Raw genomic sequence first — 27,729 nt, 5'->3', positions numbered from 1 at the left:
TATCCAAATTTCTCCCGAAAACTAATTGGATGCAAATGCGGATATAGCACTATCCAAGCTGAATCCGCTCCGTTTACATCCCTACATAATCCTTTGCTGAAAATATGTGATTCATCTCTATATGCAACCCCCAGATTCCCAAACAAATTGGAGGCTAACATGCATTTATGGTCCTGCTGCAACCATGAGAAACGTCATGTATGGGGGTACATGGTAAAGATTAGTGCTGAAATTAATGGTGAACCTTGGACCCTCAGGTGACTTTAATGTTGTGCTTGATATTGCTGAAAAAATGGGAGGAAGGCCCAAAACCATGACAGATGTCCTCCCTTTCAAAAATGTTGGTGATAGTTGTGGATTAATGGATTTAGGAAGTAATGGGCCGAAGTTTACTTGGTCAAATAGAAGGATGGGAGAAGCAATGGTTTTTAGATTACTTGATCGAATGCTGGTCAACTATTCATGGCGTACAATTTTTGGGGAATAGAACACTACCTGATCGTGCGTTAGGCGTGGTCACACATAATCTCTTTGGTCCACTTGGACTTTCCGCCTTTACATAGGGGCAAGGTGGTTATTTCCAGACGTCCCAAGTCGATTATGTGTCTAGGCATGGTCACCACACCTAACACATGATTGGGCTGCATTCTTTCTCCCATTGTTTTTTGGGGAGAAAAAGCACTAAGTACTTGCCCCTGCATCCAAATACATGGACGAGCAAAATGACCGCGACACTCCCTTGGAGAAGTGCAAATTTTTGGGGGCATGAGCAATCATTTCGCATGCTCATTTAGCTATATTACCGTGCTCTTAGGGAAGTACGATATTACCCCCCTAAGACCCTGGGATCCTGATTCTCTATTGCCTGGCAGCCCGAGTGGCTGTTGTGTGTTTTCACACAGGGAGGGCGCCCTGACCGCCCCACCCACTGCCCAAGCGTGGGGTCCATGCCTTGCCTGTGTGAGGCCGCACAATGGCCAGTCGGGTGCCCAACCATAGAGGATCCAAATTGACAATGGAGTGTCGGTGGCTCTTGTGGTGGATGCTAATCTTTTTCACACGAGAAGAAAAAGCTACAGTACCACCTGCCATATCTACACAAATATTTGGGCGCGGGAAACCTCTCGCGGAAGCAAAATCCCATCCACAGATCCGATCACAGGAATTTCACTCTGGAAGAAAGAAAGGCAATCTCTCACACTCTCTCTCTCTTTAGTTTCTCCACCATTTAAGCCTCACCTTCCAACCTGCAGCAACTCATCTCCTCCGTTCTCGAATCACAGCCATTCCCATGCACTCACGGTCTCTTGAATTCGTTCCCTCGGTTTTCTTCGTTTCTTCAATTACTCCACTTATCTTTGACGGTCAGAATCTGCCTTGGATCCTCTGACGCAAAATTTGTCGGCTTTCCTTATTTTCCTCCATATTGTCGTATCCAAAATGTGCTTGATCTGAACGCGGTTTAGTCGCTCAATCGTCTCTTTTCTTCTCAACAATTTCACTGTAATCCTCGGTTATTAATCAAGAAACCTTTTATTTCTTTTCACCATTTCTGAATTCCCTGCTTAATCTTCCTTTTTTTCGACAGATATTACTCTTTTGAAATGGCTCCAGCGATTAAGGTTGTGAATTCGAACGGAAATGGACTCCAAACTGCAGATCTTGTAGCCGATTTTGTTGCTGATACGATTCCGAGTAATGCGAAGAAGCCCTTTAAGATCTTTGTGGGTTACGATCCGCGTGAGGATGTTGCTTACCAGGTCTGTCGTTACTCGATCTTGAAGCGTTCTTCGGTTCCAGTGGAAATTATACCTATCAAACAACAGGATCTGAGGAGTAAGGGTCTTTACTGGCGTGAGAGAGGGCCTACAGAGAGCACCGAGTTCTCGTTCAGTCGATTTTTGACTCCATTCCTTGCCAATTATGATGGTTGGGCAATGTTTGTGGATTGTGATTTCCTTTACACAACAGATTTTAAGGAATTGATAGAGTTGATTGATGAGAAGTACGCAGTTATGTGCGTTCAGCATGATTATACTCCCAAGGAAAGCACCAAGATGGATGGGGCTGTGCAGACAGTTTATCCGAAGAAGAACTGGTCTTCCATGGTTCTGTACAATTGTGGGCATCCCAAGAACAAGATCTTGACGCCGGAGGTTGTGAATTCCCAGACGGGTGCTTTTCTTCACAGGTTTATGTGGCTTGAAGATCATGAAATTGGGTCGATTCCATTTGTTTGGAATTTCCTTGTTGGTCATAACAAGGTCAATGAGAATGATCCATCTACATTCCCCAAAGCTCTACATTATACTACGGGAGGGCCTTGGTTTGAGGCCTGGAAGAACTGTGAGTTTGCAGACCTGTGGGTGAATGAATTTGAAGCATACAAGGAGGAAATGGAGTTGGCTTGAAGAAGAACAATAAATGGTAGATTAAATTGCAACAGATGATGACATAATGTTGTTGCTTTTGCGGTAGTTTTCATGAAATTGATTTTGCAGTAGTTAGTAGAAAAACATTTTTACATATCGTCCCTGCTCCTTTCTTTTGTCTTAGTCTGTATCTTAGTTATGCTGTTTGATTGGGGGTAGTACCTTCTTCTTAATGATCATATAGGTATTTCAGGCAGCTGCCTTTTGTAATATTTCATTAGTTTCTCTCTTCTGCTTCAACCCTTAAATGTATTTTGAAAATTGTATGAACCATGTTGATTAATATGAAGCTAATTTCATTTCTATATTGCAATAATTTTTTTTTCTAATTGGAGAATTATTTCTACTTTTGGAAATGTGGGAAACATCTACTGTGTTAAATAAAAATTATTTTTTGTGGTGTTTTCCCCTGTTATGGCAGTGCTCCCCTCAATTACTTGTAGCACCTTATTGTTGGACAAGAGATTTATAATCATGTTACAGTGCTATGTGGGTGGAATTTTTATCTGCTGCTGTAACTGGAGCGCTGCTGTGCGCATCATGCGGTGCAGCAGCAGCCATGTGTGCACAGTGGGCCCCAATGTGCACACATGGATAAAGGTCCCTAAGTTTGGGGTTTTATCTTTGGAGATTCGTGGAAATTTAAATAATTCAGTAAAAGGAAAGGTCAATTCTGAGCAGGGTATAGAGTGAGAGATATGCAGGTCTTTGGGGTGAGAATTTTGATTGACTGCTGTTCTTGGTCAGTAGCAATTGGGGGTGTGGGGGTTTGTCTAATTGGATTTCTAAGGCGCATGCATAGAAGGGTTGGACATCATCTCTGCATGTTTTGCACCATTTTTCCTCAAACAGATACCTTTTTTTTTTCTAACTTATGGAGAAAAAAGAAAGATTGGTTGAAGTTTGGGGGGTATTGGCCATTTGCATGATTGTATAGTTTTTTCCTGCAAAACACATGATTTGTGTGGCTTGTGTGGGGAAAAACTTGTTCTGGTGAATTTTACTTGAACTCTGTGGAGCTAAAAGTAGGTGAATGTTAGAGAGTTTTTAGTCATTTGAATGAAGATAATTTAGCAAAACACTTGGGTGTTTGAATAGTAAATTATCTGATGGTCCCCATCCTATGATACATATCATACATCATTTGGGTCCCTATAAAGGAGATCCTTATATTCCATATGTCATCATCAGAATAAGACTCTAATTATATGATTTTTGTCCTTTCTTTTGGATATATATGATCTTTGCGGATCACTCAACGGTGAAATGGTACAGACAAGGGGTAAAATAGTAAAAACAAAAAAACATTTTTTAAAGAAAATTAAGGGTAAACTTGTCCGATATGCTAATATATGCCTATACTATATTGGTATCGTATCGATTTTGATGGTGACCCATACCTTTTCTTTTCTTTTTTTGGGTAAAATAAGAGTTTATTCATAAGAAACTCGGTTGCAAGCCAAGGCCTCCTTTAAACATAGACTGGAGAGCCAAGGAGTGGATTGGGGCCAAAATGTCCTAAACTGAACAGAAATGCCCTTCCTGGCCAAGAGATCCGCTACAGAATTAGCTTCTCTTGGAATGTGACGAAATGAAACTTGAATAGCTGAGGCAGTTAAAAAGCGCATATCCTGGATGATGTTTGATATCTCCAAAGGGCTAAGGTGACCCATACCCGATCGTGAGATAACCTCAACATGTGTGTCCCTATCAATTATGGTTTTGCACAAAAAAAAAAAAAATCAATTATGGTTCATATCATAGTATCATTGTCATAACAGAAGTCGTTTGTGGTCATATCAAGAATTTGTTTTTGAAATATATTCTGTAAAGTTCTTGATACAATGTACTTTTTTTTTTGGGGGTAAAGATCTTGATAATGTACTTGGAACATTAATAAATTGCTTTTGTAGTTTGTTAGAGATTCAAGATGTATAAATAATTAGGTATTTTATTACCTTTCCATGAAACAGATGGAGATGATAATGGGCTTAGCACTGAAAGGCCAGTGGACAAAAGTCCGATTTGGAAACTGGTCCAGGATTTGATTGACCAGAAGAACCGGCCGGTAAAGAATCAGATGGTGAGTTACATGGGAGTCCATTCAGTCTCAGGAATATATAGACAAAATCTAATCTTCTTTGAACTATTGACTGTAACTTGTGTTGTGCCACTAACGATATGTGAATAACTAAAATATTTTGATTCTTCAGTAGGTGCATTTTTTTGGGAGCACCTTGGTCCTACAGCCCTGTAAGTTGTTACTTTGGCATAAATGTGAAATTATATTTCACTGAGGGCATTCAGGAGGAGGCCTTGGATGTCTATCTCTGTCCGAACAATAGTCATAAATCATGTAGTTCTTCTTTACAGCTTGATATGCACCTTTGTTGGTTAGGGTCTAGACTCCAATATTGTTCTCTATTCCACCAATTCTTACTAGTTTCACATTGCTGATCATCAGTGTTGTAATAACAAGGGCATCCATTAATGTCAAAACTGCATGAGAAGACATTGATGGAGCTTGACTCTAACCAACCTTTATTTTTCCTCCGTCTGTTGCCCAGCTATCTCCATCCCATATGCTTACCAATACTTGCATTGGTTGTGATGGGTACCCAACTCCTATATTTACCTTGTTCTTGTAAACCCTTTTGGGACTGTTGTCCACAAAGAATCTACTCAAAACAAAACCCCTACTAGAATCTACTAGAATAATACCGAGAGGAGTGATTTTTGCAAGTTTATTTCTGGGGGATATCATCAACAACATGGATGCATGAAGACCCAAAAGAGACATGGTAATTAAGAAACTGAAATTTAGATTTTAAATCATGCAATAACTCCTACTAGAGAGTAGGGTACTACTCAATGGCCCTCTAGGGGTTGATCACAATCTATAATTCAATCATTGCATGGACTGCAGTATTTTAGTTCATAATGGTTAGAAGCTGTCAACCTTGGGTACTATTTCTATCAATCACATTATTAAAACACACCAGTCTAAGATGTGGTGGTGGTGGTGGTGGAAGTGGTTCTTTAAGATGGAAGAACTTCAAGTACTTTTTCTGGTCTACCTTAGAAAGAAGCTAGGACACTATTCTTATTAGTAGTAGTGGTGGTGGTGGGGGTGGTTCTTTAAGGTGGAAGAAGAGATGGGAAGCAGGTGGGTAAGCTAGTTACCAACCCAAGTTGCAGTGTTGCAATATTGCAATATTGTGGGATGTAATGGTACAGACCACCCATCACTTTGACACAAATATAATCACAACTCTAATTTTTAATTCAAAATTTCTGCAATTGTTAGTTACTAAATCTGAATTCCCTATGTTCCTATTTTTATTCTCTCTTTTGGATGGGTTCTTGATTATATACATGTTTATTGGATGTATGTTTTGAATTGCATTTTGGATGGGTGCTTCTCCTTCAGCATCGTACTTACTTTCTTTTCCTTAAAACCAGTGTCTTTGCTGTAGAAATGTGTTTTTTTTAGTTCAAGTTTGGCTTTGTATGGAGAGGCTGATATTGTAACAGATCCATCAGTAAAATAATTTGCAGGTTTCTTTACCATTACTCATATTCATAGTTATCAAGGCGGGAAGGCGACCAAGGCGTTTCAGAGGGTCAAAGTTCAAGGCGACACCGCCATGGCACCCAAGGCATCCAAGGCGACCAAGGAGCCTGGACGCCATGGCGTTGTCATGGCAATGCCTTGATAACTATGCTCATATGCTGATATTGTAACAGATCCATCAGTAAGTAAGGCTTTGTATGAAAAGGCTAGGACTCAGGACAAGAAGCTCTGCCTATACGAGAATGTTTATCATGCTCTGCTTGAAGGTGAACCAAACGAAATGATGTTTCAATGACATCATTTCCTGGCTTGATGAGCACAGCAGAAGAAATACCTCTTCTTAAATCACATTGATTTCTTGTATGTCAAAACAAGCTGATATTATTGTTTTTATTATTCTTGTACAGTGATTTAAGATGTTATGTAATTGTGATTATAAACTATTATTGATCAATCAATAGCAGCTATCATAATCTGGATTATGTCAAATTATTAAGCTTATATGTATTGGGTTTTTTTATTGCAATTAAGTTCTCTGCTGTTATTTTTGCCCAAAAAGTGAGATGATTAATAAATGTAAGAAATTGATTTGTTAAAGAAGTTTGTATGATATCTATGTTCTTCTTTATTTCATCGAATGACAAACAAGCAGAGGCACAATTAACAATTCCATGGTTTCAGCTGTGCAGTCATACCTCAATATGTCATCTTCGTTGTTAATTGAATGTGTGTCACCATTCTCTGGTAGAATGTGACATTATTGCTGGGTTACAGTCTCTTCTTCAGCTACTTGCTCAATTCTATAACCAAGGAAGACTAGTTCTTGGTTGCTCTGGTTGGTTTGTGCTTTAATTCTGAAGAGCTATCAGATATGATTGTTCTTGCAAATCTGTGTCCTGATTTCCATATTCAGTGTGCCCATTTTTTTTTGGGTTGGTTACCCAAATGGTTTCTTCATTCTAGATTCTCATTCCATGGGCCAGTCCTTGTAAAGTAATCCTCTGTACTTTGATTCAATTGATAAGGAGCAGGACTAGGTGTTCTTTTGTGTAGTCTTATATTATCGATGGTAAAATGGTGAGAAAGACTTTCTTTAAATTCTCGTCAGTCCAGAAATAGGCAAAGCTACCTCTTACTCTTAGCCGGAAGATGAAGCCATATCTTGGTGCTTAATTTTCTAGTAGCTATTAAAAACATTTTATTTTGGGAAAGAAGCTGTATGATTTTGCACTTTATAGTTTATATTAGCTAGTTATGAATTATCAGGGAGGAGGAAGGAAGAATAGAGTTGCAATCTATGTATCCTAAAGTATGTACTCAATATTTTTTGTCAAACTTTTCAGATGCCCAAAATGCCTCTACACACCACAAAACTATCTCCCGCCGAACCGTTACCTTCCTCCCCTCTCAAATACAAGACCCCTTCAGTCTCTCTCTCCCTCTTACGATCCATCGCCTTCCCTCACAAAATCCCACCTTTTAATATCTTCTTTCATGAAATTAGTCAAAAACATTTTTCGTTTCGCAATGGACCGACGTTCCCACTCCCATTCTCAAACCGTAGCACTCATCCCACTTGGTTTCTCTCAGCGATTGACAGATGCTACCACGTGTTGCGTGTGAAAACCTCCATCGTCCGGTTTGCCCACGGATGAGCCTGCAAAAAGACGAGTGAGCGCAAGAGAGCCAATGTGGCTCCGGCCTAGGAATCTCCAACGCTCAAGTCAAGTCTCCAGTGCAACAGCGTAACAGCTAGTGAAAAGTCAGATGAGGAATGGTACTCCACACCTGGGTATTTATAGAGCGAGGATGAGGTGAGGCAGTTGGGAGAGTCCTAGTATGGTAGGAGTCTTTCTTTTGGAAGGTTCTATTGCGCAGAGCGGTGTGGAGAGTCATTTTCGGGGTCGGACTCTTGTTAAGGTAAGAGTCCATACTTGGCGTGATTCCGTATCGCGTTGGGATTGTGGCTCGATCCTTATCCCGTGATTCTCGGGACGTGCTGACGTGGCTCTGCGATTCTCGGCGGGCCGTTATGAGGACCTTGGTGGAGGGCTCGGCCTCGGAGGTTGGCCAGTGAGGTCGGCATGGGAGGTCGACCTCGGCAGTCACCTCGGGCTAGGCCGCCCTGTATATGCTCGGTCGGAGTTTTAAGGCTAACTTGGGTGATGTGTCGCGGGTTCGGCCGAGTGCTCGGCCCAGCCATGCGACCTGACGGAGACCGGGTCGGCTCGATTTCTGATTAATCTCGGTTCGGTTCTTGGGGTGACCTCGGCTCGGCCACGTGGCAGCTTCTGACTGGTGAGGTGATTTTATGTTGTATCACAGGCCCCCCCACTCATCAGTGGTTGACTCGGCACAGATGAGTGTCATTTCGCCTGCTCGGCTATACCTCTTCGTGGCTGAGCCGATCTCGTTTTGCTGGCGATTTGACGTTGTACGGTCTGATAGTTGAGGTGTCAGAGCCATGTCATCCCTCGCCATAAATGAGCTCTAGAATTCGAATCGTCTTTTGATTTAGATCGTTGAATCGTGCTGAACTCTCCTCGGCTGTTGGATCAGTTCAGCCCAAGAGTTATAAATAGGCGACTCCTCCCTGTTCATTCTTCACTGCTTCAAGTTGTTGACTGCTCGGCTAGCTCGGATTTCTCAGCTTTCCAATGCTCGGCGCTTTCTAGTTCGTGCTCAGCTCGTCTTTTTCTTCGTTCGTGTTCAGCTCGTCTTCAGCTCTTCTTCAACCAATAAGTCCTCTCCGCCCAGTATGTCAATTGGTAGTAGTCATGTGGGCGAGGTGTTCGCCGGGGCGGCAGAGGGCGCGAGTCCGAGCCGAGAGCTCCCAGCTCGTTCTCCCACAATAGACCTGTTGGGTTCGACCTTGGACGAGCGCACCGTAGCGGAGCCGCGTCAAGCCGACGTCGCCAAGCTTCCCCTGCCCATGGAGTCCGGCCTTGAGGACCAACCGATTCCTGAAGACCAAGGTGAGGGCTCTGGATCGTCTTCGACAGATGACGCGAAGTCAGACGAGGGAGGTTCTTCCCGAGGTGGGGTCGGTTCAGTTAGCTCGTCTGCTGACGCCCCTGAGCTTGAAGAGGGGAGTGTTGGCACCATCCAGAGTACAATCACTGACGTCAACCTCCACCGCCTCAGGGCGACCTATGGCATCTCCGAGGACATCAAACTCCGAGCTCCTTGTCCTGGGGAGATGGCCTGCTTCATCCGGCCCAGCGAGGTGCCCTTGTACGAGATCCCATTCAAATACGCCTTCAGGCTTCCCGTGCTCGGCCTGGTGGATTAGATCTTGGACCACTTCCACCTCTCCCCAGGTTAGCTGGTGTCGAACTCATGGCTGGCCTTGTACGGCTTCCACATCCTCTTCTGCAAGATGGGCCGAGCTGCGAGCGTGGCCCTCTTCTCTCTGCTCTACTTTCTGAAGAGGTCGTCGGAGAAGGGGTGGTACTATTTCACCCGCCGAACTGGGAAGAGTGCGGCCCTGAGCAGCCACAAGTTTTTGGTCGGGACGCCAAGCTTTAGTAAACACTGGAAGCCTCGGTTTTTCTTTGCTTCCATCCCAAACTGCCCTTTTCAAACCGAGTGGAAGGACATCCACCTGAACTACGTCAATAGGACTCTGCCTCTGAATGAGAACGAGCTGACATCGCTCGATCTGATTCGTCAGCACCCGCCTTTCGATGTCCTCCAGCTTCAGGAAGAAGGGTTTCTCCAAAGGTGGAACCTGACTCCGGGTAGGGTATCCAAGCTGAGCCGGTTTCTGTCGCCCGAGCTGACCCATTTACTTGGTCTTTTTTCTTTTTGGTATGCTTCTAACGTTTTGTCTTTCTTGCAGTGGTCGACCACATTCCCCCAATGGATTCAGCTCGGCTCAGGGCCGAGACCATTGCGGACAGAAGGAGGAAGAACATCGAGAAGAAATCTCGAGGCGAGTCTTCCAAGGCGCAGAAAGGCAAGGCGACGCTGCCGAGCCCAGCTGACACGGTGGTTGACCTTGAGGCCGAGAAGGATAGAGCCCCGCTAAGCCCCTCCTGCAGAGGGAAGGGTCGAAAGGGCTAGCTGAGCCCGCCGAGGGACATCAAACGCCAGAAGCTCTCGGTCAACTTGACGGGTGGTGGTCCTCCGCTTGTGGCCTCACCAACCGACATCTCCCGGTACGTCTTGGGGAGGGCCTTGGCCAGTAATGTTCCAGTTCGGCCGAGCTGGCGGCTCTTCCCCGGGGACTCGGCCCTGATGTCAGCCGCTCATGCCAAGGAGTGGCTTGACACAAGTCGGCTCCCCAAGGACAAGGAAATGCTCGAGAAGTTGTCCGATCCCGAGCTCCTCTCCTCCCTGTTCCAGGACTTCAACATGGTAAGCTTTCTGTTCGGTTCTTGTGAATGGATCCGACCTGTGGAGTCCGATCTGACATTTGCTCGGATGTTTTCTTGCAGGGCTTAACCAAGGCGGTGGAGACCATGCTCCATTTTGAGCGGCTTCTGACCGCGAATGATTCTCTCGAGGTCCAGGTCGAGCAAGCCAATAAAGAGGCTCGCGAGGCCGTCATGGCGCATCGCAAGATTGCCGCAAAGCTTGGCGAGGCGAAGGAGAAAGTCAAGGGCCTGGAGGAGACAGCGGCGAAGCAGAAGGAGGAGGTTGAGACCTTGAGGGCTCAGCTTGACCAAGCCAAGAAGAAGGCCAAGGACGACCTGGCCCGGGTTGGAGCAAAAGTCGTTAGCGACTACCTCATGTCAATGGAATACGCCGAGGTGTGTTATGAGATGAGGAAGCCGCCGTACAGAGAGGGCTATGACGCGGGCCGAGCCGACCTCCTGAAGGAGATAAAGGCCGCCTACCCCACCCTCAACCTTTCTCGATTTGATGACGACGCGACCACCGTGGTTGAGGAGTTGGGAGACGAGGCTGGGGTGGAGGTTGACCAAGCTGGCCTAACCGAGACTGCTCCCCGGGACGAGGCCGCCCCTTCCGCCGAGGATGTCGCTGATAAGGAGGTCGCTGTCGAGGATCCCCTCAACACCGCCGAGCTCTAGGCCCCCCTTCTTCTACTTTGATGTATACATCCCCCTGCGCGGGGTTTTGAACCAATTTTTCTCTTTTTCTTTTTTGTATGTACTGGGCCGAGCTGCCCACTTTTGTAACCTTGCCGAGGTGTCGGCCTTCAATGAATATAATGTTTTTTCCCAAATTTGTCTAAGTGTTTGAGCTCGGCGGTTGTTTGCTTTCCTTTCTTCATGAATTTGTTTTGAATGTTGAGATTGAACTACTGACCCGGCCTTGTAGCTGAGCTCAAGGACTTGGCCGTTTGTTGGCTACACGGCGCTGGGTCGGCTAGGTCGGCCTGATTGCTTGGACGCGGCATGTCAGCTCAGGTCGGACACCCTTGGAGTGGCTACGTTGTCGAGCCGACGCTATGGCCGAGGCTAATGCCTTGGATATTTTGCTTGATCTTTGGTATTCGTTCAGCTCGGCCAAGTCTAGGTGGACTGGTCTTATGACTTGGTTGCCGACCTATGAGGGTCGATCCTCGAGGTCGGCCAGGTCTATGAGGACCAGTCTTACGACTTGGCTGCCGACCTATGAGGATCGGTCTTTGACGTCAGTCAGGTCTATGAGGACTGGTCTTACGACTTGGTTGCCGACCAATGAGGGTCGATCTTTGAGGTCGGCCAGGTCTATGAGGACCGGTCTTATGACTTGGCATGCTTGGAGTTTGAAAGTACACTAAGTAATGGAGAGAGACTTTATTATATTGAATCATGAATGTCGAGGCCGAAGCTCAATACAAATATGCTCGCCATAAACCGTGCCGAGCAGAATACTTCGGAAAATTACTGAAAATTTTTCTTTAAATTTTTCGAGTTCCAAGGCCTCGGTACCTTCTTGCCCCCCGGAGTCTACAAGCGATACGTCCCTGGGCGAATTTGCTTGGAGACTATGTACGAGCCTTCCCAATTTGGTGCTAACTTCCCCTGCTGCCTTGGTTGCGACGCGCTGAGCTTTCTGAGGACGAGGTCCCCTTGGCGGAAGTGCCGCTCTTTCACCCTTGAGTCGTAGTACTTTGCCGTCCTCTGCTGGTATGTGTAGACACCTGATTTTTGTCACCCTCCCTGGCGATGATGACACATGAAGTACTGGCGACCTCTATCTCAATTACCAAGAAATAATAAAATAAAAAATAGACTGCCTAAACCCCGGCCCATTGAGGTTGTGGCCTGGCAGGAGCAAAATAGGAAATCACAAAGAAGGAGAGAAGAAGAAGAAATAAACTTTACGAGGGGGAGGGTAAAAAGGTAAAAATAGAAGAAAAAAAAAAAAAGGAGAGAGAATGTGTGGACTTGGCTCATGGAAAAGCCCATTGGTGCCAAGTCCATAGAGAGATGCCACATGGCATCTAAAGGGAATTAAAAAGAAAGAGGTGGGTAAAATGGGGCAAGCATTTAAAAGAAGATATCTAAAACCTAAAAGAGGGGTAAAATGGGAAAATAAAAGAAGAAAGAAAATCTAGACCTAGTTGGGAAAGGGGTAAAACAGTAAAAGCCTAAACCCTAGATAGGGGCTTTAAAAAGATAAGAAGGGAATGTTTGAAAATGGGGGAGCAGCCGTCATTCTCTAAGAGGGGAGAGAGAAAAGACAGGAGAGTGAAAGAAAGGGCACAGCAAGGCAAAAGAAAAGAATTGGGGGAAAGAGATGGGTCATCGTCCTTGAGGGGACAAACACAAAAAACGGAAAAAACCAGAGAGAAGTAAGAGAAGAAGAGAAGAAGAGAAGAAGAGAAGAAAACAGAGAGCAAGAAAAGGATAGGAAACCAGAGAGTAACGTTTGAATCCCTCCAAAAGGCACTCACCACAGGTCCTGTCTTGTCCTTGCCCAATTTTGCACTTCCTTTCACAGTAGAAACCAATGCTTCAGGGGAAGCCATAGGGGCAGTACTACTTCAACAGGGCCATCCAATTGCCTATTTTAGTACGAGGTTGTCGCCCACACTATAGTTGACATCAACATACGTCCGAGAATTATATGCCATCACGCAATCTGTTATGCGTTGGCGCCACTACTTATTGGGGCGATGGTTCACCATCGTGACAAATCAAAGGAGCCTAAAACAGTTAACCGAGCAGACGATTCAGACACCGGAGCAGTAGCATTGGCTGGCTAAACTCTTGGGTTTTGCTTTCGACATTGTGTATAAGCCTAGTAAAGACAATAATGTTGCAGATGCCTTGTCTCGCGTATCATATCCGGCAGCAACTCTTTTTGTTTTTTTATTTCCCACCCTCGAATTCTTGGACCAGCTTAAATCTGAGGTCGCCAGCAGCCCAGATGTTAAATCCGTGCCCAAAATCCAGTTTAAAACTCGGTCTGACCACCGGTCTGGTTTGAACCTTTTATGTAGAACCGGGAGCGGAGTACGCTTGTGAACTGTTGACCATGATACTCAAGCCATCCCACAAGATTGTTGACCGTGACTCTGGAGAAGTCATCGAGGATAGGTACATCGACAGAGGTAGGGGAAAGTTTGTCTTCGAGGGTGCATTCCTAGCATTTCCTTATTTCGAGGATCCGCCCGGCCCTCGCCCGGTGTACCCGTTCCCACTTACAGATGATTGGGAGTAAGTTAATATCCTAATAACTCATGAGTATAAATACTAGAATGGGCTTAGGACCTGATGTTCATTCTAATCATATTATGGGCCTAGTAGTATAATGGGCCCAATAACTTAAAATTGACCTAAAGACCTAAGACAACCAAACATGACTTAAGACTAAAGTGAGGTAAATAGGGGTCAATCCACTATTCACCTCACAATATAAAACCTAAATCGTGGAGAGGAAAGGAGAGAAGGAAAGAAAGAAGAAGAAGAAAAAGAAGAAGAAAAAGAAGAAGAAGAAGAAGGAAGAAGGAACGAAAGAAGAAGAAGAAGAAGGAAGAGAGGTGGAACCCAAGCTTGCTCTCCTACATTGGTGAGCATTCTCTCTCTCTCTCTCTCTCTCTCTCTCTCTCACCTCCTAATTTATAGACCTAGGGTTTGGACTTATGAGCCATGAGTGCTTCATCTACCCTAATGGAAAGGCCATTAATGGCTAATCTTTGAAGCTTAGTTATAAAGACACCTAATCCTACCTTGAACCCCCTTTCACCCTTTCTCCATTTATGAACCCTAAGTTGGGGATTCACCTCCATTTATGGGTTTCACCAACCCTCATGGAAGACCATAGAGGTGTGGTTTGTGGGTTGTTAAATAACATTGATTAAAGACCCTTTCAAAACCCCAATACCCAAACCCATGAGTTTCCTTTCCATATGTATTTAATGGAGGAAAACCTAATCGATCATGGGGTTTACAAACCCATGTTGGGTGTGTGCTATGGCACCTTGGTTGGGGTTGTTCTCATGGCCAAAGAGACCCCTAAAAACCCCTAAGAATACCCCATTTTAGCCCAAGACTTTGGGGCTGCAAAACCATTCTCGGAATGGCATGAACAGTAAGACTGGCACATGGACAGGCACATGCAAGTGCCAGTCCCTGAGAAACTAGATCTGCCGGTGGGAAGTCCGAGAGGGACAGGCACATGGACAGGCACATGCAAGTGCCGTCCCGAGAAAGATCTACCGGTGTGAGGTCCGAGAGGGACAGGCACATGGACAGGCACATGCAAGTGCCAGTCCCGAGAACCTAGATCTCCGGTGGGAAAGTCCGAGAGGGACAGGCACATGGACAGGCACATGATATAGCCTTGTCTGTATGTGCCGTCCCCTATTTTAGCCTTGTTTGATAACTTATGGGGCCCAACTCTTCTAGCCCTGAGGCACTAATCTCTCCCCACGTTGTACACTCTCTTTAGGTTGACTGACCCGGCTCGGGGGCGTATTAGTACGTGGGACAGTGTACTTGGCATCGAACGCCGATTTGAAGAGCTCCGTACTGACGATTGACTGAGAATCAAGGTGAGTGAGTTAAGCAAACGTCTTAATTTATGGAATGTTTGTGTGTCGTGTCTTGCGAATGTCATTCATGCATGTGTGCTATAATATATAATTATTAGTAAGATATAGGACGATATAAATGTTTAGATGTTGATAGGACTTTACATTCTTGTCTTGCGATATTATTTATTTTACTGCACTATGGTGCGAATGGTGTTGGATTTAGTTATGGGACTCGAGTGCCGGTTGGTGCTGGACCGAGGATTCCATAATATGGACTCACTCATGGCATGTAGATCTAGGGCTTCGAAGCGGGATCCAAGTGCCGGTGGGTCTTGGGCTTGAGATTGCCGTACTTGAAATTGCATTAGAGTTGTCCATTGCATTAGGTGGAAACGGGATGGTGACCGATCGATGCCTTCGGTATTCACATCTCGTACTTGTATACGTGCGTATGGGCTAGAGGGGCGAGAGGATAGCCGGCCGACCGTATTTCGGTATCTATGGACTCGGCCTCCGGCCTATGCACATGCGTACCTCACTCATACAATAGGTGAATACTGGCTAGGATAAATGTTTACCCAGATACTATGACCCTTACCGAGGGGTTAGGTGTCGGTCAAATCCGTGGGTTCCGACCGTTATTCGGGTATACCCACCGGGAAGTTCGGGCGCCAACCGTATTTTGGGCCGAACGCCGGGGGGGATTTGACTCGGGGTTTGCGTATATCTCTTGGTGGAGACCGTGCAGCGAGGCTTCAGGCGCGACTCGGGTTTGTCATCGCGGTATACCATCCGTTTATGGTACCGATGTCGGGGATGCTACCTAAGGTGTTGCTATAGTACTATACCTGACTTAGTTGTGTGTTAGGTGGATAACAATAAAACTATACATCATCATTCATTCATGTAGCATGATTGTAAATTGTATGTGATGTACGGTCTACCTTGGTGGTATGGGACACCTTGGTATCCGTCCATCATGTATGGTTTGCAGTCAACCCCATTCATTATTATTATTGTGTATGCTTGTGTGGCTTAGCCACTCATTGGGCTCAGTTGGAGCTCACTCCTCGAGAAAACATATTTTTTAGTTGATGCAGGTACATTCGAGCATGACGGCACGGAGTTCAAGACTCCTGATGAAGGTCATGAAGAGTGGTGGACTTCGGAGTATGAGGATCATGGACCGGAGTGCTACTGTGAGATGTGTTCCACGAGGGAACAATGATTCTTGGCTGGTGGCCATCTTTTGTTACACTTTGATAAACTATTTTCTGATTCAAAGGTGTATTCTTTTATTCCTTTCTTGATAAGTGTATTTATTATACAGTGATAATACATAGATCCTGATTAGAACCCATTGATATGAAGGGGTAAATTTGAATAGACAATATTTTATATGCTATCACCTAGCTTCTGCTAACTCTGATGTTATTAATATTAATCCTTTCCTTTTACCTATTATTTGTCGTTGTGAATGAGTTAGTCTTGGGTACTGCATCAGTGATTATGGTGGTTAGAGAGCGTATTGGTACGCTCTAGTTGCATTCCCCGTGGTTCAGGGATGGGGGTGTGACAGCTTGGTATCAGAGCGCGATGCTCTACCTCCTGGACTAACTCAGTGTTCACACGACCCGATTTACTCTAAATTAGGGTTAAATATTAAAAACCTTATCCACAAACAAGAATTGATAGAACAAGGGAGAATATATAAATTTTACTGATAGAACATAAACCAGTTTAGAAATGAAGAAATGATGAGAAACTACATACTAAACCCTAGGAGTAAAAAATAAAAATAAAAATAAAAAAATAAAAAAAAGGATATACACTTAAGTTTATGAGGGTAAAGTCATGAACAATGATGTAAAATATAATGATAATTGGGATTAGCCTAACCATAAAGAGCTATTGTATATATTAGGAAAATTTATACATCATAGGATTGTTGTTGCATAAGCCCAACGACTTCAAGATACACCAATACCAATCAAGAACTGGGGCTCTTGGTCTACCAAAAAAAAAAAATGTTGTGGTTAGGCACATTACGAATAACATTTTGAATAGAGAATCATACCATAAGCAAGTGTAGGAACGGGAAGAAGCTTACACATTGAGATGGATTAGCAAATAGCTAATTTATACAAAAGAAAAGCTCACACCAGCCTTTTCACAAACACCTCAAACCCATCACCTAGGCATTCGTTGCTACAAGCGCAACAAGCGGGGCATATGTCCAAGACTTGCTCGTACAGAAGCCCGTGTATGTGTCAAACCTGCGCAGGCCATCGGTCCCATGCAATCCAGGAGTGTATTTAACATGCTGCAGATGAGGCGAGTCATCATCGGTAGCGCATGGCAAGTACCTTACCTAACTCACTAACGCTTAGCATTCATTATTTTTCTTACATTGTTAGCATGACAATAAGGTAAATTTCATTGCATCAGGTACCTTATGTCTATACCTATCACCTGTGCATGTATTATTGATTTTAGAGTTGACGACTCAATTTAGTCACCCACAGTTGTTAGTTGTAATTCCAACTTGCGTAAGCTAGCTGTCGGTGAGAGACTCTCCGCAGGACTTGTTACGTAGGCTAATGATTAGGTGGAAATTATCTTTCATTTTTCTCGTGGCCTCAGTGACTGGCCCGGGCTTTCTTTGGGAACCACCTAGAAATTTTGAGTATTGGTCCTAAGTACCCTTGGGTAAGCCTATGGCCCTACATGTCTCTCAGGAGAGCCATTTTTAGGACTTGTTGGTAAATCTACCGGGAATGCTGGGATTGGCTTGGTGTATGGGCCTGGTACGTTCAGGGACCTTGTCCAGTAGGGAACCCCAGAATTGTGTCTAGATTCTGAAGGGACGGTGAAAAAAATATATATATAGGCACGTAGTTAAATCTCGATATGTCTATACACCCACGAACCGATGGATATCTAGAAAGGATAATTTAGGACGGATGCTAGGAGGTATGGATTATATCATGTAGTTGGAAGAGAATGATAGATCTAGCAATTTAAGTTGATGAACAGTACTATATCGGGTGTTAGTGTAGCCAAGTGCAGTCAAGAACAAAAAGGAATTGGAACTGAATGATTCGATAAAACTTTGCTCAACAATAGATATGAGTGGAGTAATGGGTCCCTGAATGTCCCCTCCGTTATTGGGAGTGAACAGTAGGGATTCCATCAATATTCCAATTCATTCTAAAGCTGAGTTAGGTATTGGAGGATCGAAAGTGAAAGTCCTCATAGAAAAAGCCAGGTAAGCAAAGTGGTACAGTCTTGTGTCATTCAACCCAAAATTTTAGGAGTACAGATATTGGACGAAGTATATGGAAATAGTTGCATCTCTCTATTTCTAGAAGTATAAGCTCAAAGTTTGATTTTCACTGGGTCCTTATATACACTAGACTTTATATTAACTAAACCGGAATTGATTTATACCATTATGTAAGGTGGATACTATTAGAGGACAAATCAATACAACTTAGTTTAAGCTAAATAACTAAGCAGTCCCGGAGCGGAAGTTGAGCATAGTTTTAACCCCTCTATCCGGCACTATCCAATACCATTTAAGCAAAGCCGAGTGTGGTGGCGAGATGCACTTAGTAGGAAATCACAAACCCTTCCTTGCCACTCTAATAGTCAATGAGAGGCTTATAGAGGAAGCCGAAGAATGGGGCTGGAAGTGTTGATTGATGATGCTACTATGTTATTTGCCGCTCCGACAGTACAACCCTCATTGGCGGAGAAGATTAAGGAAGTCCAACATACCGATGCGGAGTTACAGAAATTGATAGATGACATTCAGGAAGAGATGCAGGAGGAATCAGATTTTACCTTATACGGAAATAACATCCTTCGGTTCAGGGATAGGTTATGTGTACCCAATGGTGAGCGAGTTAAGGTGGCATGGAGAGGCAATGACCATATGAACTATTGTAATCACTTCCTATTCCCGAACGAGAGTGGAAATACATCATTATGGATTTTGTCACTAAATTGCCCGGTATAGCTAAATGTATTGAGGCTGTTTGGGTCATTGTTGACCGGCTTAGCAAGTTAGCACATTTATCCTAATAAAGGAGATCTATCCAATGGACAAGTTGAATAAGCTATACATGGATAATGTGACTCACTTACATGGAGATCCAGTGGATATCATTTCTAATCGTGATCCTGAGTTTGCATTGAAGTCCTGTGGCGGTTTTCAGAAGGCTATGGGTACACTGCTGAATTTTAGCACGGTTCTCCATCCACAAACTAATGGTAATCAGAGAGGACTATTCGGACCCTAGAGGACGTGCTCAGGGCTTGTGTCATTGATATGAAGGGTAGTCGGGATGAGCACATCTCACTCGTAGTGTTTGTTTACAACAACGGCTACCAAACTACTATAGGTATGACACCGTTCAAAGCACAGTACAATAGAAATTTCTGAACACCACTATATTGGGAGGAAGCTGATTAGCAAAGAATATTAGGGTCTGAATTGATACAAGCCACTTGTGGAAAAGTAGATTTGATAAGGGACCGAATCATGGCAGCTTAATCTAAATGGAAGAGCTATGCCGATTATGTTTTCTTGCAAGTATCGCCAACTAAGGGAGTAATTTGCTTCGACAAAGAGGGCAAAGGTGTTAATGTATTTTACGTAATGACGTGAGAAAGTACACCCCTACATTGATATTGTCAAGACTAAAAAGCCACATCAGCTTGTCATGGACTGACACATAAAGAGCTACCTGAAGAGAACTTTGATTATAAGGACAGCAATCCTCACAATCGAACTGTAACTTTTGATAAAGTTCGGTGGGGCAATCTCATTGATTAAAGGGGCATCTCGTTAATGAGAAGGTGAAGTGCAGTCGAAGTATCCTCACCTATGCAGATACCTAGGTACGTCTCAATTTCGAGGACGAAATTCTTATAAGGTGGGGAGGATGTTAAATCCGTGCCCAAAATCCAGTTTAAAACTCGGTCTGACCACCGGTCTGGTTTGAACCTTTTATGTAGAACCGGGAGCGGAGTACGCTTGTGAACTGTTGACCATGATACTCAAGCCATCCCACAAGATTGTTGACCGTGACTCTGGAGAAGTCATCGAGGATAGGTACATCGACAGAGGTAGGGGAAAGTTTGTCTTCGAGGGTGCATTCCTAGCATTTCCTTATTTCGAGGATCCGCCCGGCCCTCGCCCGGTGTACCCGTTCCCACTTACAGATGATTGGGAGTAAGTTAATATCCTAATAACTCATGAGTATAAATACTAGAATGGGCTTAGGACCTGATGTTCATTCTAATCATATTATGGGCCTAGTAGTATAATGGGCCCAATAACTTAAAATTGACCTAAAGACCTAAGACAACCAAACATGACTTAAGACTAAAGTGAGGTAAATAGGGGTCAATCCACTATTCACCTCACAATATAAAACCTAAATCGTGGAGAGGAAAGGAGAGAAGGAAAGAAAGAAGAAGAAGAAAAAGAAGAAGAAAAAGAAGAAGAAGAAGAAGGAAGAAGGAACGAAAGAAGAAGAAGAAGAAGGAAGAGAGGTGGAACCCAAGCTTGCTCTCCTACATTGGTGAGCATTCTCTCTCTCTCTCTCTCTCTCTCTCTCTCTCTCACCTCCTAATTTATAGACCTAGGGTTTGGACTTATGAGCCATGAGTGCTTCATCTACCCTAATGGAAAGGCCATTAATGGCTAATCTTTGAAGCTTAGTTATAAAGACACCTAATCCTACCTTGAACCCCCCTTTCACCCTTTCTCCATTTATGAACCCTAAGTTGGGGATTCACCTCCATTTATGGGTTTCACCAACCCTCATGGAAGACCATAGAGGTGTGGTTTGTGGGTTGTTAAATAACATTGATTAAAGACCCTTTCAAAACCCCAATACCCAAACCCATGAGTTTCCTTTCCATATGTATTTAATGGAGGAAAACCTAATCGATCATGGGGTTTACAAACCCATGTTGGGTGTGTGCTATGGCACCTTGGTTGGGGTTGTTCTCATGGCCAAAGAGACCCCTAAAAACCCCTAAGAATACCCCATTTTAGCCCAAGACTTTGGGGCTGCAAAACCATTCTCGGAATGGCATGAACAGTAAGACTGGCACATGGACAGGCACATGCAAGTGCCAGTCCCTGAGAAACTAGATCTGCCGGTGGGAAGTCCGAGAGGGACAGGCACATGGACAGGCACATGCAAGTGCCAGTCCCTGAGAAAGATCTACCGGTGTGAGGTCCGAGAGGGACAGGCACATGGACAGGCACATGCAAGTGCCAGTCCCTGAGAACCTAGATCTGCCGGTGGGAAAGTCCGAGAGGGACAGGCACATGGACAGGCACATGATATAGCCTTGCTGTATGTGCCGGTCCCCTATTTTAGCCTTGTTTGATAACTTATGGGGCCCAACTCTTCTAGCCCTGAGGCACTAATCTCTCCCCACGTTGTACACTCTCTTTAGGTTGACTGACCCGGCTCGGGGGCGTATTAGTACGTGGGACAGTGTACTTGGCATCGAACGCCGATTTGAAGAGCTCCGTACTGACGATTGACTGAGAATCAAGGTGAGTGAGTTAAGCAAACGTCTTAATTTATGGAATGTTTGTGTGTCGTGTCTTGCGAATGTCATTCATGCATGTGTGCTATAATATATAATTATTAGTAAGATATAGGACGATATAAATGTTTAGATGTTGATAGGACTTTACATTCTTGTCTTGCGATATTATTTATTTTACTGCACTATGGTGCGAATGGTGTTGGATTTAGTTATGGGACTCGAGTGCCGGTTGGTGCTGGACACGAGGATTCCATAATATGGACTCACTCATGGCATGTAGATCTAGGGCTTGGAAGCGGGATCCAAGTGCCGGTGGGTGCTTGGGCTTGAGATTGCCGTACTTGAAATTGCATTAGAGTTGTCCATTGCATTAGGTGGAAACGGGATGGTGACCGATCGATGCCTTCGGTATTCACATCTCGTACTTGTATACGTACGTATGGGCTAGAGGGGCGAGAGGATAGCCGGCCCGACCGTATTTCGGTATCTATGGACTCGGCCTCGGCCTATGCACATGCGTACCTCACTCATACAATAGGTGAATCCTGGCTAGGATAAATGTTTACCCAGTACTATGACCCTTACCGGCAGGGGGTTAGGTGTCGGTCAAATCCGTGGGTTCCGACCGTTATTCGGGTATACCCACCCGGGAAGTTCGGGCGCCAACCGTATTTTGGGCCGAACGCCAGGACGGGATTTGACTCGGGGGGTTTGCGTATATCTCTTGGTGGAGACCGTACAGGGCTTCAGCGCGACTCGGGTTTGTCATCGCGTATACCATCCGTTTATGGTACCGATGTCGGGGATGCTACCTAAGGTGTTGCTATAGTACTATACCTTGACTTAGTTGTGTGTTAGGTGGATAACAATAAAACTATACATCATCATTCATTCATGTAGCATGATTGTAAATTGTATGTGATGTACGGTCTACCTTGGTGGTATGGGACACCTTGGTATCCGTCCATCATGTATGGTTTGCGATCAACCCCATTCATTATTATTATTGTGTATGCTTGTGTGGCTTAGCCACTCATTGGGCTCGATTGGAGCTCACTCCTCGAGAAAACATATTTTTAGTTGATGCAGTACATTCGAGCATGACGGCACGGAGTTCAAGACTCTGATGAAGGTCATGAAGAGTGGTGGACTTGGAGTATGAGGATCATGGACCGGAGTGCTCTCGTGAGATGTGTTCCACGAGGGAACAGTGATTCTTGGCTGGTGGCCATCTTTTGTTACACTTTGATAAACTATTTTCTGATTCAAAGGTGTATTCTTTTATTCCTTTCTTGATAAGTGTATTTATTATACAGTGATAATACATAGATCCTGATTAGAACCCATTGATATGAAGGGGTAAATTTGAATAGACAATATTTTATATGCTATCACCTAGCTTCTGCTAACTCTGATGTTATTAATATTAATCCTTTCCTTTTACCTATTATTTGTCGTTGTGAATGAGTTAGTCTTGGGTACTGCATCAGTGATTATGGTGGTTAGAGAGCGTATTGGTACGCTCTAGTTGCATTCCCCGTGGTTCAGGGATGGGGGTGTGACACCAGAGCTCAGAGTAATTTGTGAGGGTCTTTAGAAGGACCCAACCACCTATGAGGGGTACTCTTTGCGCAACGGGTTACTGTACCATCACCAACGCCTAGTCCTCCCTTCTGACTCACCACTTCGCGAAGTGTTTTTGAAAGAGTTTCACACGTCCCCTGTTGGTGGCCATGCTGGCTTCTTGAGGACTTTCAACAGAGTTGCCACCAATTTTTTTTGGAAGGGCATGAGAGCTTTTGTTAAACAATTTGTTGCTTCTTGTGAGGTGTGCCAGTAGATGAAGCCCAGCAACACATCTCCTGGAGGTCTTCTTCAACCCTTACCAGTCCCAGAGCAAGTTTGGGAAGATGTTACAATGGATTTTATCACGGGCCTGCCGTCATCGGGTGGTAAGAGTGTCATTTTCATCGTGGTTGACCGATTAACTAAATATGCACACTTCTGTGCTATGGCCAAATACTTCACAAGTCACCAGGTGGCTGAAGTTTTCGCCACCAAGATAGCCAAATTACATGGATTTCCACGCTCCATCATCAATGACCAAGACCCCCTGTTCCTCAGTAACTTCTGGTGAGAGCTCTTCCGACTACAAGGAACCACGCTTACCATGAGTAGTGCTTACCATCCTCAAACGAATGGCCAGACGGAGGTGCTGAATCGATGCTTGGAAATGTATTTACGCAGTTTTGTCGCTGACAAACCCACTCAATGGGTTCAATATCTCCATTGGGCAGAGTTTTGGTACAACACGACCTTTCATACGGCGGCGGGGATGACCCCATTTTAGGCGTTATATGGATGCCGACCACCTATTATTTCTTGTTACATCATGGATGCTTCTCACAATCAAGTTGTGGACCAGGAGCTTCAATCTCGAGATGAGATCCTCCGGATTCTTAAGCTGAACCTTTCTCATGCTCAAGCACGTATGAAGTCCCAGGTTGATTGGAAGCGTAGCGAGAAGACTTTCGACCCAGGTGACCTGGTCTTGGTGAAACTGTAACCTTATAGACAATAGACAGTGGCTTTGTGTGCACATCAAAAATTGGGTCGTCGTTATTTTGGTCCATTCTAGATTGTGGAGCGCATCGGCAACGTAGCCTATAAGCTTACGTTACCAGCCACGGCAAGGATCCACCCTGTGTTTCACATTTCATGCCTTAAGCGGTTCTGGGGGAACCCACAACACTTCCTTCCTACCTACCCCCTGCCTTTGATTGTCCAACTTCACTCTCTGAGCCAGTGGCTATTTTGGATGTTCGCCACCTCCGTCAGCGGGGACGCTCTATCCATTAAGCCCTTATTCAGTGGAGTGGGTTACCCTTGGAAGACGCCTCTTAGGAGGATGTCACAGTGTTACGCCAGGCATTTCCCCACTTGAACCTTGAGGGCAAGGTTCCAAACGAAGCGGGAGGCAATGATATGATTTTCCCAAAGGAACCAGGTGACGTGGTTACAACTGGAGCCACTTCTTCATCGTTAGGGCACGTGGCTGCTGATCAGACATGCCAAGAGGAGTTACAGGCAAACCCTGTGATGAGTCATAAATCTCCCAACCAATCGAAGGTCGCCACGTGGATGTGCTGAGACTGACGCCCTGGGCCAAGCCGACCATGCCCCAGACTGGGCCGAACCATTCACCCAGAAGGAGGCAACACTTCATTTCCGACCTGGCCGAGTACATAGGCCGACCACTCAGCCCGTAGAGGACCAGGCCGAGCACCCAGTGCACGGTGCCATACCTCATTCAAAGCGAGTAAATGATCTCCTCAGCATGGCCAAGGCTCAGGCCAGCTGAGCCATGAGCCGAGTCCATACAGGTCGGCCCAAGACTGGCCACCATGATTCGGCCGAGCTCCAGCATGGCTGGGGGAAACTCCCAGCCGCATATGCCGAGGCCACGGCCATCTGAGGCCGAGCACCAAGGCCATGGCCGGAGGCCAAGCACCCCGACCATGCCTGTTCGAGGCCGAGCGCCCATGCCACAGTCGCCCGAGGCCGAGGACCGAGGCTGAGCCCTCCTCCACAGAAGCTACCATAATGCCCCACCGGGGATCACGGTGCCACGTCAGCACCACCTGAGTATCGTGGGATAAGGATCGAGCCACAATCTCATCGCGATACCGAATCACACTCCCATTAGGACTCTTACCTTAACAAGAGTCCGACCCCAAAAGTAACTCTCCACTCCGCTCCGCGCGGAAGAGCCCTACCAACAGAGGACTCTTACCATACAAGGACTCCTCTAACCGCTTCACCTCATCCTATAAATACTCAGGTATGGAGCTCAAATGCTCATCTGACTTTTTACTAGCTGTTACGCTATTGCACTGGAGACCTGGCTTGAGCGTCGGAGAATCCTAGGCCGAAGCCACATCGGCTCTCTCGCGCTTACTCGATTTTTTACAGGCTCATCCGTGGGTGAACCGGGCGACAAAGGTTTTCACACGAAATAGATTTGGCGCCGTTTGTGGGAATGACATCAATCAGTCATCGTCGTTTCTGCCAATCCAAGGAGCGAAGATAATGGTGGTGCAAACAAGATCAGGACAGCACGGCGCTGCTGCCCGCGGGGATGAGCCGCAACCTGATAGGCAATCGAGATGTTTGCCACCCCTTGAAATGTCGGGGCAAGGTGCGATCGAAAGACCCCCAAGAAGGGTTGGAGCTCAGCCTAGCGCGGGCGCTACAGCCAACCTGATTCCCCCGATGGATGGTGGAAATGGCAAAAGTGTACTGGACATGACGGCAGAAGGACAGCCGAGGGCCGATCCGAACCATCTAGGGCTGAATTTGTGCTACCACCACCCGTGCCATGAAATTTGGATCCGAAAGCCCCAACGAACAACCGACAAGTCATGGTCGTTCAGCTTCAACTACTGCACACCAACGAGATGCTGCGAACTCTCATGAGACAGATGGCCCAGGGCGGGATGTTAGGCCAGCCACCAGTCGCACCCCCTTTGGCACCAGTGCTCAAAAAGGGAAACTTGCAGCAGAATGGTGGCCGACGTCGGGCCGACCTGAGCCGAGCAGCCTCGTCTCATCCACCCCGTCAGAAGACACCTCCTCTGCATCCAAATAGGAGCGCTTGACGGGACGAGCAGGAGCATTGTCAAAGCCCGAGGGCGAGGCAAAAGATTGAACCAGCGGCCTCAGTCGTAAGAAGGTCGGTGTTTTTTGGTCACCTCGGTGACAATGGGCGGCCATTAGGACTTCGAGAACCACAGGAGGAGCCCAATGGGAGGCGCACCCAGGCGGATGGAGAAAAACCTCGGCGCAGCCCTCGACGTCGAACTCCACCCATCCAAGAGGAGCAGCAGAGAAGCCCCCGTGGATTGAACTTTCAGGAGGAGAGAAGGGCTTGAGGGGGTGAGGCTGGCCGAGCTGAGCACAACTGCTGACCCCGACTGGAAGATCGCACGAGCCGATCCTGAGCCGAGGAGAGAAATGGCCAACCTCTGCCAGTGGAACAAGACAATTTGCACCAAGCTGAAGGCCGAAATGGCCGACCTCGACCGGAGGAGGTAGGGGACCAATACCGAGCTGGGGATTAGAACGGTCGAGCCCCTGAGTTTGAAATGGAGAGAAGGCTGTAGGAGCTGGCCTAGCAGGTCGAAGGATTGAAGAAACAGGCAACCCCGAACGCCTACTCACTGGTCGGGCGACATCCTTATTCCCCCGAGATCATGACTGCGACTCTTTCGGCTGGGTTCAAACCACCTCCCTTCGATCGGTATGACGAGACGACCGACCCGATGGACCACATTAACTACTTCAACGCGATGATGACCATGTATGGGGGAACAAAAATTGTGTCTTGTCGGGCTTTCCCCTCATCCCTCAAGGGCATAACGACTTCTTGGTTCTTATGGCTGCCGTCGAACTCTATAACAAGCTATGCTCAGCTCTGCAGAGCCTTCGTGATGCGCTTCCAAAGTAGCATGAAGCATAAGAAGACGACGGTCAACCTCCTCAGAGTGAAACAAAGGTCTGATGAGTCGATCCAAGCATTTGTCTCCCGCTTCAACAAGGAATCCTTAGACATCAAGGATTTGGATGAGGCCACGGCTCATACGACCATGAGCAACGGACTCATCGACATGGACCTGATTAAGGACTTGGCCCGAAAGCCAACCAAAAACATGGCCGAACTCTTGGAAAGGTGCAATGAGTTTGCAAACATGGCGGAAGTGCTCCAAGCGTGAAAGACGACTGAAAGCAAGGCAGAGAAGAAGAGGTTAACGGCCGACGATCGCAAGGACGAAAAGTGGACCAGGACTGACCGCCAAGCCAAGAGGTCTGACCGAGCTCAGAGCCCCGAGTACACTCCCTTGAACACATCAAGAAAGGAGATCTTGATGCAAATGCAAGACGACGGATACATCCGCCGACCTCGGCTGACGCAAGCCGGGTCATCCTGGAACCCCAACAAGTATTGTCTTTTCCACAAAGACAACGGTCATGACACCGAGGAATGCTATTAGCTGAAGCGAGAAATCAAAGAGCTGATCAAGGCAGGGCACTTGAAGCGGTACATCAAGGGAGGTCGAGAAGATCGAGGAAATCAAAGGCCTGAAGACCGTTACCAAAAGAAAATCGAGCCGAGGTCAGAGAGCCAAAGAGTCGAGCGAGATAAGGACAAA

At 45.8% G+C, this 27,729-nt stretch overlaps 1 protein-coding gene across 1 annotated transcript; it reads left to right on the top strand.

Moving 5' to 3' along the window:
- The first annotated feature begins 1,522 nt into the window (after positions 1 to 1,522).
- On the top strand, positions 1,523 to 2,739 carry LOC122665142 (protein CDI-like). Its single transcript, XM_043861216.1, has one exon. It carries the CDS (start codon positions 1,605 to 1,607, stop codon positions 2,409 to 2,411), a length of 807 nt encoding a protein of 268 aa, XP_043717151.1. The 5' UTR covers positions 1,523 to 1,604; the 3' UTR covers positions 2,412 to 2,739.
- Positions 2,740 to 27,729: the final 24,990 nt, after the last annotated feature.

The sequence above is a fragment of the Telopea speciosissima genome, chromosome 6, assembly GCF_018873765.1.
Source record: "Telopea speciosissima isolate NSW1024214 ecotype Mountain lineage chromosome 6, Tspe_v1, whole genome shotgun sequence".
Classification (NCBI taxonomy): domain Eukaryota; kingdom Viridiplantae; phylum Streptophyta; class Magnoliopsida; order Proteales; family Proteaceae; genus Telopea; species Telopea speciosissima.
Note: the sequence above shows the minus strand (reverse complement) of the source record. Positions and strands in the feature narration are given on the sequence as shown.